At 48.3% G+C, this 11932-nt stretch overlaps 1 protein-coding gene across 1 annotated transcript in view; it reads right to left on the bottom strand.

The window, feature by feature from the left end:
* Window positions 1-713: 713 nt before the first annotated feature.
* LOC126281526 (uncharacterized) overlaps window positions 714-11932 on the bottom strand; it is a 188277-nt gene continuing 177058 nt past the window's right edge. The window contains exons 4-5 of the mRNA XM_049980567.1: window positions 10810-10966; window positions 714-899 (exon numbers count right to left, since the gene is read on the bottom strand). Coding sequence (XP_049836524.1) covers window positions 807-899; window positions 10810-10966 — 250 coding nt within the window. The 3' untranslated portion in view covers window positions 714-806. The remainder of the gene's footprint in view (window positions 900-10809; window positions 10967-11932) is intronic.

Raw genomic sequence — 11932 nt, 5'->3', positions numbered from 1 at the left:
TTAAGTAAGAAAGATTACAACGTTTACAGAGGCTCAATAGGCGAATGGAAGAAGAGGTGAAATCGCTAATATTGGTACCAAGTAACGAGACGCTCTACAGTGGTTTGTGGAGTATTTAAACTCATGTAGAAACTCTTTACGGTAGATGATTGTCATGTGTGTGTGGAGCGTATTCTTGTGCTCGCGCTGCTGTTCATGAGACAGAAGGAAAAAAGGTGAAACAAGTAAAAATTTTCCCATTCTATCGTGGCACGCAGTTTAAAAGTTTTTCAGAACAAAATCAGTATCGCTGGCGAAATTATTTAATGTCAATGACGCGTTTCACCGTTTTGGGATGTCATCAGATTGTGTAAAAGTAGCTGTATACATGACCCATCAGTCATGAAATATTTAAACTATGAAGTGGACCTTAAGCGTACCAGCCTGTTCCGGCGTGGCAGTGTAAGATGGGGCCACGCTTTCAAAGCCGCACACGGCACAATGTCTGCATTGACGCGCACACAAACATTACTGTGACAAACTGAGATGCAGGTGCCGCGTATAGCGAAGCAAGAATCTGTCTCGTCACCTGGATCTGAACCGGCAAGTTGAGCACTATCGCACTGGCGGAATTTAGTGACCTCGGTGGCAGAGACAGAAACCATTATCACATCACTTATGTACACAAATTTCTTGTTATGGGTGTACTTACCGGGAAAAATGAAACGAATAAATACGTAATGCTACGATTTTAATATATTTATCCATAGTACAGAAATACGCTATTCTGTTACGGCCATGGGGTGCTGAGAGAAGCAGCTGCCCGTTCAGACGACCGGCCTGTACAGATTGGCCTTCATCTCCATGACGAGGACGCCGTCTGCACGCGAGCCCGGAGGCGCTGCCGGAGGAATGTCCATCTGCGAACAAAGACGGAACGGCGGTTCAAGGTCAGCGCAGTAATGGGCCAGCCGCACAGCGCGAGGCAAAGACACGCCGAAGTCCCAGCTGCCGGCGCAGGCGCCAGCTGCCGCAATGATGCTAGCACCAGACTATCTACACTGCTGGCCACTGTAACGGCAAAACAAAAAGAAACAGCACATAACAGAATTTTACTTGTTGTATATACATGGCGTGAGAAAAGAACAGAAGCCCCCATAAGGGCAGAGGGAAACGAAATGAAACTTCAGCGTATGACAGAGTAAGTGTTGTTACTTCGATCATTACAAAATCGAGTCAGATTTGTACTCTACAGAATGAGGCCACGTACCAGTATGACGTTGCACCCCCTGTGGCTAGGATACATGCTCTGACCCGGTTGGGAAGAGTGCCGTTAAGCCGTTGTATCCTCTCCTGAAGCAAACTGGTCCACACCTGTTTTGGCTGGTCCTTGATGCCCTGGATAGTGGCGCTCGGACGGAGCTCACGGCCTTGTTGGTTGGAGGCGTGCTATTCGGGACAGATCTGGGAATCTTGCTAGCCGCAGTAGTACATTAACATCACAGGGACAGTTCAGATATATGTGCTTTGCGTGGAAGAACTCAAGAGGACAAAGGATGTGCGTGACGTTTCGTTGTGCCATCAGAACTCCATCAATAACTACCAGCCGTGATGGCTTCCCACATCGTGACGCCACTGGTGTGCCTCTCCAAAACGTTGAAAGAATGGAACTGTTCTCCGGGTCATCACCATACTCCGGGACGACCGCCAGTTGGGGCAATGCATAGCCGTGATTCGTCGTCCAACACAATGTGGCACTATTCATCAGCAAACTGTTAACCCCGGTAACAGCGCTACTCCAAACGCAGTTGTTTGCGTTGTTGTGTTAACGGCAGCCCACCCAAGGCCTAGTTGCTGCTAGCCTCCGACCAATAGTATGGCCTGACACAGAATGTTGCAGAAAGTTCGTTACTTGTCGGATGACAGGCGCAGATGTGAAAGGTTTACGACGGCCTCGCTGCATAGTGCTGCGATCCTGCCTTGTCTTGGTCAGTGTCGGTCGAGCGGGACGTTGATTCCTGCACTCGAGCTCCCACGCAGACCAAAGTCCAACGTAGGGCGACCGCCACGTGTGAATGGCCCACCACAGTACGGTCAGACGGTGTACTGAAGACCTACAACGAGGCCCTTCCAAAACCCTGTAGGTACTGGTAACGCTGGCTTACGCGAGTATGCGGCATCTACGTGTAGTTCACAGCATCTGACGCTGTTAGTGCCCTTTGTGTATCCTACCAAGCCTGGTAGCAATAAACACAAACAACTATATTGTTCTCTGGAGGCCGTTCTACCGGTCACAGGGAATTGCAGCGCCTAAACCAACGTTTGCGTAGTTACATTGACGTCTGACCGTTTCTTCTGGGTGATTCACTTCTTTGAGCATTCATCCTGGGTGATTCACTTTTTTGATCTGGCACTGTATATACTACATTAACCCGCCAGGGTAGCCGAGCGCGCTAATGCGCTGCTTCCTGGACTCGGGTGGGCGCGCCGGCCCCAGATCGAATCCGCCCGGCGGATTAACGACGAGGGCCGGTGTGCCGGCCAGCCTGTATGTGGTTTTCAGGCGGTTATCCACATCCCGCTAGGTGAATACCGAGCTGGTCCTCACGTTCCGCCTCACTTACACGCGTCGCAGAAATTTGAAACACGTCGCAGCATTTCACGATTTACTCCAGACGCAGACAGTTGGGGGTACAGGGTGGCGGCAGGTAGGGCATCCGGCCATCCGTAACAGTAACACTGCAAAATCCGTTGTAACCAGGCCGACGGTGCGATCGCTGCGGGACTATGGCGTAAGCGAAAGAAAGACTGTATATACTACATTAGAAAGATTAGATGACAAAATTGTAGCTGATTTGAGGACGTTCAGAGTGCGAAATTTAGTACACGGAGCTGCCTCTTCTCGCAGCAATACTTGCTCTAATACATCTGGGCAACATTTTGTCTTACGTTATCTAGTTAAAAGACGACGTCATATAGACGTTGAAGATAGCCACCAGCGTTAAGGGCAAATGAAAGGGTGATGGTCGAAAAAACTCGATATTTTTTTTAGGGAATTCGAATGTATATACATTGAAGAACTACTCTCCAAAATACTATGCGGGAACTTCCAAAAGTAAGGATTCTATGAGCGTTTGAAGCCTAACATGCGCGGCACGTCTCGGCGTTACAGAACCGGTTCCGCGCTCACGCCATCACCCCTCTTTTTACCAATTTGAGTAATCCTGATTTGTTGGGGCTTTGTTTGAAACGTTTTACTCAAAATGTGAGCTAAAGTTTCAATAGTCTCATTTGGAGATACGCTCGAAAAATAACATCCAGCTGAAGCGAAACTGTCAGCATTGCTTCAAATTGGCTATATGTCCATTCAATTTAGGCCATACTGCATTAATAAACGTGGCAAATGCCCTTCGAATGAAAATCGGGCAGGAAATGCGCCGATCCTGTGAAGACAGAGACGCCGCCGGCGATGCGCTCAGCGAGGAAAAGGGCTTTTTGGACCAAAATGTGGGCCTATCAGCTGAGAGCAGCAGAACGCGGCCATCTGTAACGATCAGGCTGATATGTAAATTTCATTTATCAGACGACCACGACCGGAGTTACAGCGAAAACCGTCGATATCCCGTAAGTTTCAATTTTTGCCCCCTTTTGTATGTAATGAACACCTGTCAAACATTAAACGCGTTTTTCTCAAAATCATGTTTTTCAGCATGGTTGTCATCGCCCACGCCACAATTTTCATCCGATTTTAATGACTTACGGTCTCCCTTGAAGCACACTGAATTCTCTTCATTTCTCGTAGCCAATTTTTTTCTGTTGATGTTAGTATTTTTTCCGCCCAAAAGAGGGGTCCAAAAATGGCTGTTTTTACAGGTATCTATAATTACGCCAATCTTTTTTAATCCCTACCATGAATTGAAATTACATCTTTGAGGATCAGGCTCATATGTTAATTTCGTGTTTCAGATAACCACAACCGGAGTTACCTCCTTTCAGAGACATCTCGGGAAAAATCCCGATTACACACTGAAGATGTTAATATTTTTCAATAAAAAATACCATACATTTTCAATCCATGCTTTATTCGTTGCAGCAAACCCCATTCGCTACTGCATTCCAAGCACAGATAAAAAAAAATCCTGAATTTGAGCTATATTTTCATCCGTCACCCCGTCGTTCTCCCTAAAGCCGTCAGAAATGTAACGGCTGCTGTCCAAATAACCGACAGCGCGAACGAGATGTGCCCGTGTTGTGTACTGAGTGCAGCTCGCGACATCACGCCAGGTGCTCATCCCCTCTGACGATCTTTTGAATCGCGTCTGTCCAGCGTTGTCGCTGGCCGTAAAAAAGTTTCGAATGGCTCTGAGCACTAAGGGATTTAACATCTGAGGTTCTCAGTCCCCTAGAACTTAGAACTACTTGATCCTAACTACCCTAAGGACATCACACACATTCATGCCCGAGGCAGGAACCTGCGACCGTGGCGGTCGCGCGGTTCCAGACTCAAGCGCCTAGAACCGCTCGGTCACCGCGGCCGGCCTGCCGGTGTGCCGCCCCCTTTGCTGTCGTGTCCGGGAAAGCCGCGGCAGCGGTCGCCGTGCAAACAGCTTAGCTGTGTTCCATGCGTCGCGGACGCCCGCCTTGCTGCAGACAAACCCGTTTCCTGACCTGACGTACGCTATGCGACTGTAAAAATATGCGCTACTGATAGGGGACCGCGCGAACCTCCCCTCACCGATGTGATTCGTACTGACGGGGTGTATAGGGTGCGACTACGATTTCAGCATAGGTAAACAGGTAGACACAACTCTCAGCCGCTTTCGAGGTCGAGTGTGAAAATTTTAGGCGCGCTTATATGCTTTGTATGGTCGCAAATATTCAAGCAGTCCGAGGTCGCTTATGCGGGAGGTCTCTGTATCGAATCTCGCGACAGGTGCTTCTTTTTCTTTCCGAGAACAACAGATTTAATATGACCCAGTAAATGATCAATATTTGATGATTTACGTATTATTTACATGGCGCAATATTTATCATGAAAAAAGGGCAAAATCGTTTTTGTAATGACGTTCGAAACAAGAAAAGGCGCACCAGAACTTCCAAACAAATCATTTCATTCGTATTTTTGTATGTATATTAGTGAAGAGTATAATATGTACCCTATAAACACTGCACGAATCAAGATTATACTGATCGTAGAAACATAATAATTGTTGCTGTGGTGTCACCGCCAGACACCACACTTGCTAGGTGGTAGCCTTTAAATCGGCCGCGGTCCGTTAGTATACGTCGGACCCGCGTGTCGCCATTATCAGTGATTGCAGACCGAGCGCCGCCACACGGCAGGTCTAGTCTAGAGAGACTCCCTAGCACTCGCCCCAGTTGGACAGCCGACTTTGCTAGCGATGGTTCACTGACTACATACGCTCTCATTTGCCGAGACGACAGTCTAGCATAGCCTTCAGCTACGTCATTTGTTACGGCCTAGCAAGGCGCAATATTCAGTTACTATTGTGAACAGAAAATATTGTGAATCATGTACCGTCAAGAGCGACGTTCATCATTAATGGATTAAAGTTAAGTACCAAACTAAATATGTCCGCTTTCTGAATTCTAATTCCTTGTCATGTTCCAGACCTCACGTCAGTATAGTTCTTCCCTCCTCACGCCAGCCTGCGTGAGCTAAAACGCGTGCAACGGCCTCCTCTAGTAACACGGTGTTGGCTCTTCTGCCAACACAACAGTTGCGACTTAGAGCACCTGTGATGAAGGCCGATTTCTTGCATCTGTATCGTTTTTTCAACGTGTCTAATGCAAAACAAACATGGTTTACATTCATAACCGGTTTTCGGTCATCGCACAGTTTAGGGGCGTAGCATGCATATCCAAGCATATCATCGAATATTGGTACGGATGGCTGATGCTGCACGATTGATTGAATTTTTATGCAGTGTTCTATAAAAGTTATTTCTCTACGATGGACACACAATTTTGTAGTTATTTGTAAGGTTGATAGGAGTACAGTTCTGACGGATTACTTTAATACTGCATACGGGCAGAATAACGTGGGAACGAAAACAAAATACCGCTAGCCAGATGCGATCCAGGGACATCGACCGCATGAAACTAACCGCTTACGCGCTCAGTTGCGGAAATCATGACTGCTGCCGACCGTGCAAAGTATATAAGCAGGCCTAACATTTTCAAACTCGGTCTTCTGTAAACGGGTTGACAGTTACGTCTCCCTGTTTATACACACTCTTAAGAAAATTAAAAAGCCGATATGCAACGAAGGAATTATCGCAATGGGACGGAAATCAGAAGATATGACGTACACGTACAAACAAATGATTGCAATTTCAGAAAAATAGCATAATTTATTCAAGAGATAGAGCTTAGCAAACTGAACAAGTCTGCAAACGCGTTGGTGCACCTCAGGCCCCTTATGAAAGCACTTGTTTGGTTTGGCATTGATTGATATTGTTTGATATCCTCCTGGAAGTTATCGTGTCAAATTCTGTCCAATTGGCGCCTTAGATCGTCGAAGTTGCGACCTGGTTCGAGGGCCCTGGCCATAATGCTACTAACGTACTGAGTTCGGGAGAGATTCAGAGACTCTGCTGGCCAAGGAAGAGTTTGGCAAGCACGACAACATGCAGTAGAAGCACTTTCCGTGTCCGGGCGGGCATTATCTTGCTGAAATACAAGCCCAGGATGGCTTGCGATGAATGGCAACAAAACGGAGCGGATAACATCGTCCAGGCTGTGCTCTTAGGGTGACGCGGGTGACAACCAGAGGGGACCTGCTATTTCTGTCCCCAGTTTCCTCACCTGGGGGCAACATCTCCATTTCACAGCAGCACTTGCAACTACATCCTTAGTTATTTGCTGTATGTATTCTAAACTCCATCTACCTCTACAGTTCTTACCCTCTGCAGCTCCTTCTGGTATCATATAACTTATTCCGTGATGGCTTAACAGATGCCCTCCCACCCTGTCCCATCTTCCTGTCAGTGTTTTCCACACATTCCTTTCCTCGCCGATTCTCTGGAGAACCTCCTGACCTTATCAGTCCGCCTAATTTTCAACATTCTTCTGCAGCGTCACGTCTCAGATTCTTCGGTTGTCTTCTGTTACGGTTTTCCAACAGCCGGTGTTTCACTGCCATACAGTGCTGTGCTCCAGACGTAGATTCTCAGAAATTTCTTCCTCAAATTAAGACGTATGTGTGATACTAGTAGACCTCTCATGGCCAGGAATGCTCTTTAAGCCACTGTCAGTTTGCTTTATACACTCCTGGAAATTGAAAAAAGAACACATTGACACCGGTATGTCAGACCCACCATACTTGCTCCGGACACTGTGAGAGGGCTGTACAAGCAATGATCACACGCACGGCACAGCGGACACACCAGGAACCGCGGTGTTGGTCGTCGAATGGCGCTAGCTGCGCAGCATTTGTGCACCGCCGCCGTCAGTGTCAGCCAGTTTGCCGTGGCATACGGATCTCCATCGTAGTCTTTAACACTGGTAGCATGCCGCGACAGCGTGGACGTGAACCGTATGTGCAGTTGACGGACTTTGAGCGAGGGCGTATAGTGGGCATGCGGGAGTCCGGGTGGACGTACCGCCAAATTTCTCAACACGTGGGGCGTGAGGTCTCCACAGTACATCGATGTTGTCGCCAGTGGTCGGCGGAAGGTGCACGTGCCCGTCGACCTGGGACCGGACCGCAGCGACGCACGGATGCACGCCAAGACCGTAGGATCCTACGCAGTGCCGTAGGGGACCGCACCGCCACTCCCAGCAAATTAGGGACACTGTTGCTCCTGGGGTATCGGCGAGGACCATTCGGAACCGTCTCCATGAAGCTGGGCTACGGTCCCGCACAGCGTTAGGCCGTCTTCCGCTCACGCCCCAACACCGTGCAGCCCGCCTCCAGTGGTGTCGCAACAGGCGTGAATGGAGGGACGAATGGAGACGTGTCGTCTTCAGCGATGAGAGTCGCTTCTGCCTTGGTGCCAATGATGGTCGTATGCGTGTTTGGCGCCGTGCAGGTGAGCGCCACAGTCAGGACTGCATACGACCGAGGCACACAGGGCCAACACCCGGCATCATGGTGTGGGGAGCGATCTCCTACACTGGCCGTACACCTCTGGTGATCGTCGAGGGGACACTGAATAGTGCACGGTACATCCAAACCGTCATCGAACCCATCGTTCTACCATTCCTAGACCAGCAAGGGAACTTGCTGTTCCAACAGGACAATGCACGTCCGCATGTATCCCGTGCCACCCAACGTGCTCTAGAAGGTGTAAGTCAAGTACCCTGGCCAGCAAGATCTCCGGATCTGTCCCCCATTGAGCATGTTTGGGACTGGATGAAGCGTTATCTCACGCGGTCTGCACGTCCAGCACGAACGCTGGTCCAACTGAGGCGCCAGGTGGAAATGGCATGGCAAGCCGTTCCACAGGACTACATCCAGCATCTCTACGATCGTCTCCATGGGAGAATAGCAGTCTGCATTGCTGCGAAAGGTGGATATACACTGTACTAGTGCCGACATTGTGCATGCTCTGTTGCCTGTGTCTATGTGCCTGTGGTTCTGTCAGTGTGATCATGTGATGTATCTGACCCCAGGAATGTGTCAATAAAGTTTCCCCTCCCTGGGACAATGAATTCACGGTGTTCTTATTTCAATTTCCAGGAGTGTATGTCCTCCTTGCTTCATCCGTCATGGATTTTTCTGCTGCCTATGTAGCAGAATTCCTTCATCTACTTCATGATCATCAAGCCTGATGTTAAGTTTCACGCTGTTCTCATTTCTGGTACTTCCCATTACTTTCGTCTTTCTTTCATTTACACTCAAACCATTCTCTGTACTCATTAAACTGTTCATTCCATTCAGTACATCCTGCAATTCTTCAGTTTCACTCAGGACAGTAATGTCATCAACGAACCGTTTCATTTGTGTCCTTTCATAATGAATTTTAATTCCACTCCTGAGGTCTTCCACTCTTATTATTTCGTCTTGGTTTTTGTAGAGATTGTATGTCACCCGCCTTTTCCTATAGACTACCACTATTTTCCTCAGAATCTCGAACACGTTGCACCATTTCATATTCCCCAATGCTTTTTGCAGAACGTGAGAACTGCCTCTCTGACGCCTTTAGCTTTCTGTTACGGATTAAAGTGCCGGTACGCCAGTCGGGAACGACAGGGAAGAGAAGGCTGTGAGGAGAAGTCAGCCAGTCGCACGCTGACCGACCTCACTCCATGACGACAACGCGACAGCAGCGGCCCGCATGTGAAGTGGACATAAGCGCTGTGCCCATATGGTGACGGCCCACTTGGATGGCAGCTTCAGTGTTAAGCCACTTGGATAGCAGCGTCAACGTTAGGCGCTTCGACTGCAGTTCAGGACAGGCATATGTAAGTTAGACTTCAGCAGTCACTGCAAAGACTGATTATTTCGTATGTCGCTTTTGCTTCGGACACATCAGTGTAATTTCCAAAGTCAGATACCTGTAATTGTCTTTTTGTAATAAAACTCATCAATACGAGTTGTTTGATTGTTTGTCAAGCGAACCGAATACACAGGATTCCTAGACACTGCACTTTCCTAAAGCCAAACTGATCATCTAACATATCCTCAATTTTCTTTTCTTCCGTACATCTCTTGTCAGCAAGAGCTGTTAAGCTCATTTTGTGATAGTTTTCGCTCTTGCAGTCTTCGGAAGTGGGCGGATGATCTTCTTCCGAAGTCTGATGGTATATCGCCCAACTCATACATACTACACACCAACGTAAATAGCCATTTTGTTGCCATTTCCCCCAATGATTTTAGAAATTCCGGAGGAATGTTACCTATACCCTGTGCCTTATTGGATTTTAAGTCTTCCAAAGCTGTTTAAAATTATGATTCTATTACTGGATCACGGCCTTTTTTCTTTTACTTGAAACCTAATTTGCCACTTAAAGGGAGCAGTTGTCTTACTTATTTTATTTTATTTTTTTGAGGATATGAGCCGCCAATTGGACAGAATCTGATGCGACATCCCTCAAGACGACATGCAACAACTGTACCAATGAGCGCCAAGGCGAACAAGTGCTTCCGTAAGGGCCAGAGGTGTACGAACGTGTTAATAACTCGCTCAATTTGTCAGGCTCTTTCTCTTGAATAAAGCAGCCACTGTTTCTGAAATTATAATCACTTGATAGTCTGCAAATGTACGTCAGATCTACCGATTTCCATCTCATTTGGATAATTCATTCGTGGTGTGTCTTTTTTGTTTTGTTTTAGAGTGTTTCTTGAAATTGTAAACATGCCCTAGATATCCTGTCGATATGAATCAAATCGGTGAGGAAAAGGTCGTACAGTCCCCTTGTGTCCGTCCTTTCTGACGTCATGAATGACGTGGAGTACGATTATCCAATTCTGATCGATTCCATATCAGCAAGACAGTCAGAGATCCCAATCCATGCGAGCTGCATCGCGGAGAGGAACTGTAACTCACCAGCACGGTGGCGCATGGGGGTATTCATACACGAGGCGTAAGACAGTCTCCTCAGAAACAATCAACACTGAAATGCAACTTCTGAACGAGGAACCCACTGCGTGAACTTTCCTTACGTATAGAATGTATGTGGCATTACTCCCACCTGGTTTGAGTGATTGCGCTGAAATTGTAAACATTGTCACATGTAGTTTTCGTTGTACATACACTGGATGCGAATTTGGCGTTTGTTGCAAGGCGCCCTCGCGGTGTCGCAGTTTTGCTGGCCAGCAGTGCAGTAGCTGGGTGCGGCTGTGGCGGGGTTTGTGTGTCTCACCGTGAGCTGGTAGCCGCGGTCGGCCCGCAGGCGGAAGGCCCCGACGCGGCGGTCGCCGTAGGGCCCCGCCAGGCTGAGCGGGCGCCCGCCCACCACCTGCGACGCCTCCACTGCCTCCTCTGGCGGCGGCGGGGGCGGCGGGGGCGGCCTGTACCACCTGCAACACGCCGACGGGGGAGCTGCCCTCAGAATGGCAAACGACCTGTTCCACTGTCACCAGCGTCATCCAGAGGCACTCACGTTTCGGGTCAACTGTTCCATTGCTGGAAAACTCAGACATGGGTAGATTAAAACGGCAGTCATAATGGCATCAAACTTTCTTATAGGGCACTGGGAAGGTTGTGTTGTTCGGTTTCGTTAAATGAGCACCCATCTTACAACTTCCTCTCGCGACTGTCACACAGGTATCAGCTTCCTACCGTACTTGCAACAGTACTAATTAACACTAGTAGTTCGTTTAATCACTGTGATTGAGATTAAACTACTAGTGAAATTTAAGGACCCGTGTGGGTAAAACGAGGTGCCCAGTGGAGAAGCAGTAACAACACAATAGGTTTGCCTTTCGAGCATGGACTGGACACTAGAAGACACCCGAGTAACAAATCCATCAATGGTATTGTAACCCTTCTAAAGCTGCACAAGTCGATTACTCATGAGATTGTGAAGGGAAAATGCGAAGGGACAATCACGGTCAAAGCTAAGCCACACAGACCTCAAGCAATAGCGTCGAGGAGAGCCGAGCATTGCTGGGGCGGGGGGCTGTAAAAGATCGAATGAAGTGAGCCGTACGAATCACTCGTGAGTTCCAAAGTGCTGCCAGCGCTCCAGATTGTACAATTACTGAGCGCAGGAGCTTACACTGAATGGGGTATAATGGTCGGGCAGGTCCTCATGAGCCACACATTTATGTGCTAAGACGACGCTTGAACTGCTATAGAGAGCGGCAGTGATGGATCGCACTATACCCTGTGGCAGTCCTGTAGAACGGTTTGGGTTTGGGGGATGCCTGGAGAAAGCTATCTGCCATCATGTGTAGCGCCAGCAGTGAAGTGCAGATGAGGTGCTGTTACAGTACAGGGGTGTTTCTCATCGTTAGGGCGTAGCCCTCTTACTGCGCTTAACA

The sequence above is a fragment of the Schistocerca gregaria genome, chromosome 7 (genome assembly GCF_023897955.1).
Source record: "Schistocerca gregaria isolate iqSchGreg1 chromosome 7, iqSchGreg1.2, whole genome shotgun sequence".
Lineage (NCBI taxonomy): Eukaryota > Metazoa > Arthropoda > Insecta > Orthoptera > Acrididae > Schistocerca > Schistocerca gregaria.
Note: the sequence above shows the minus strand (reverse complement) of the source record. Positions and strands in the feature narration are given on the sequence as shown.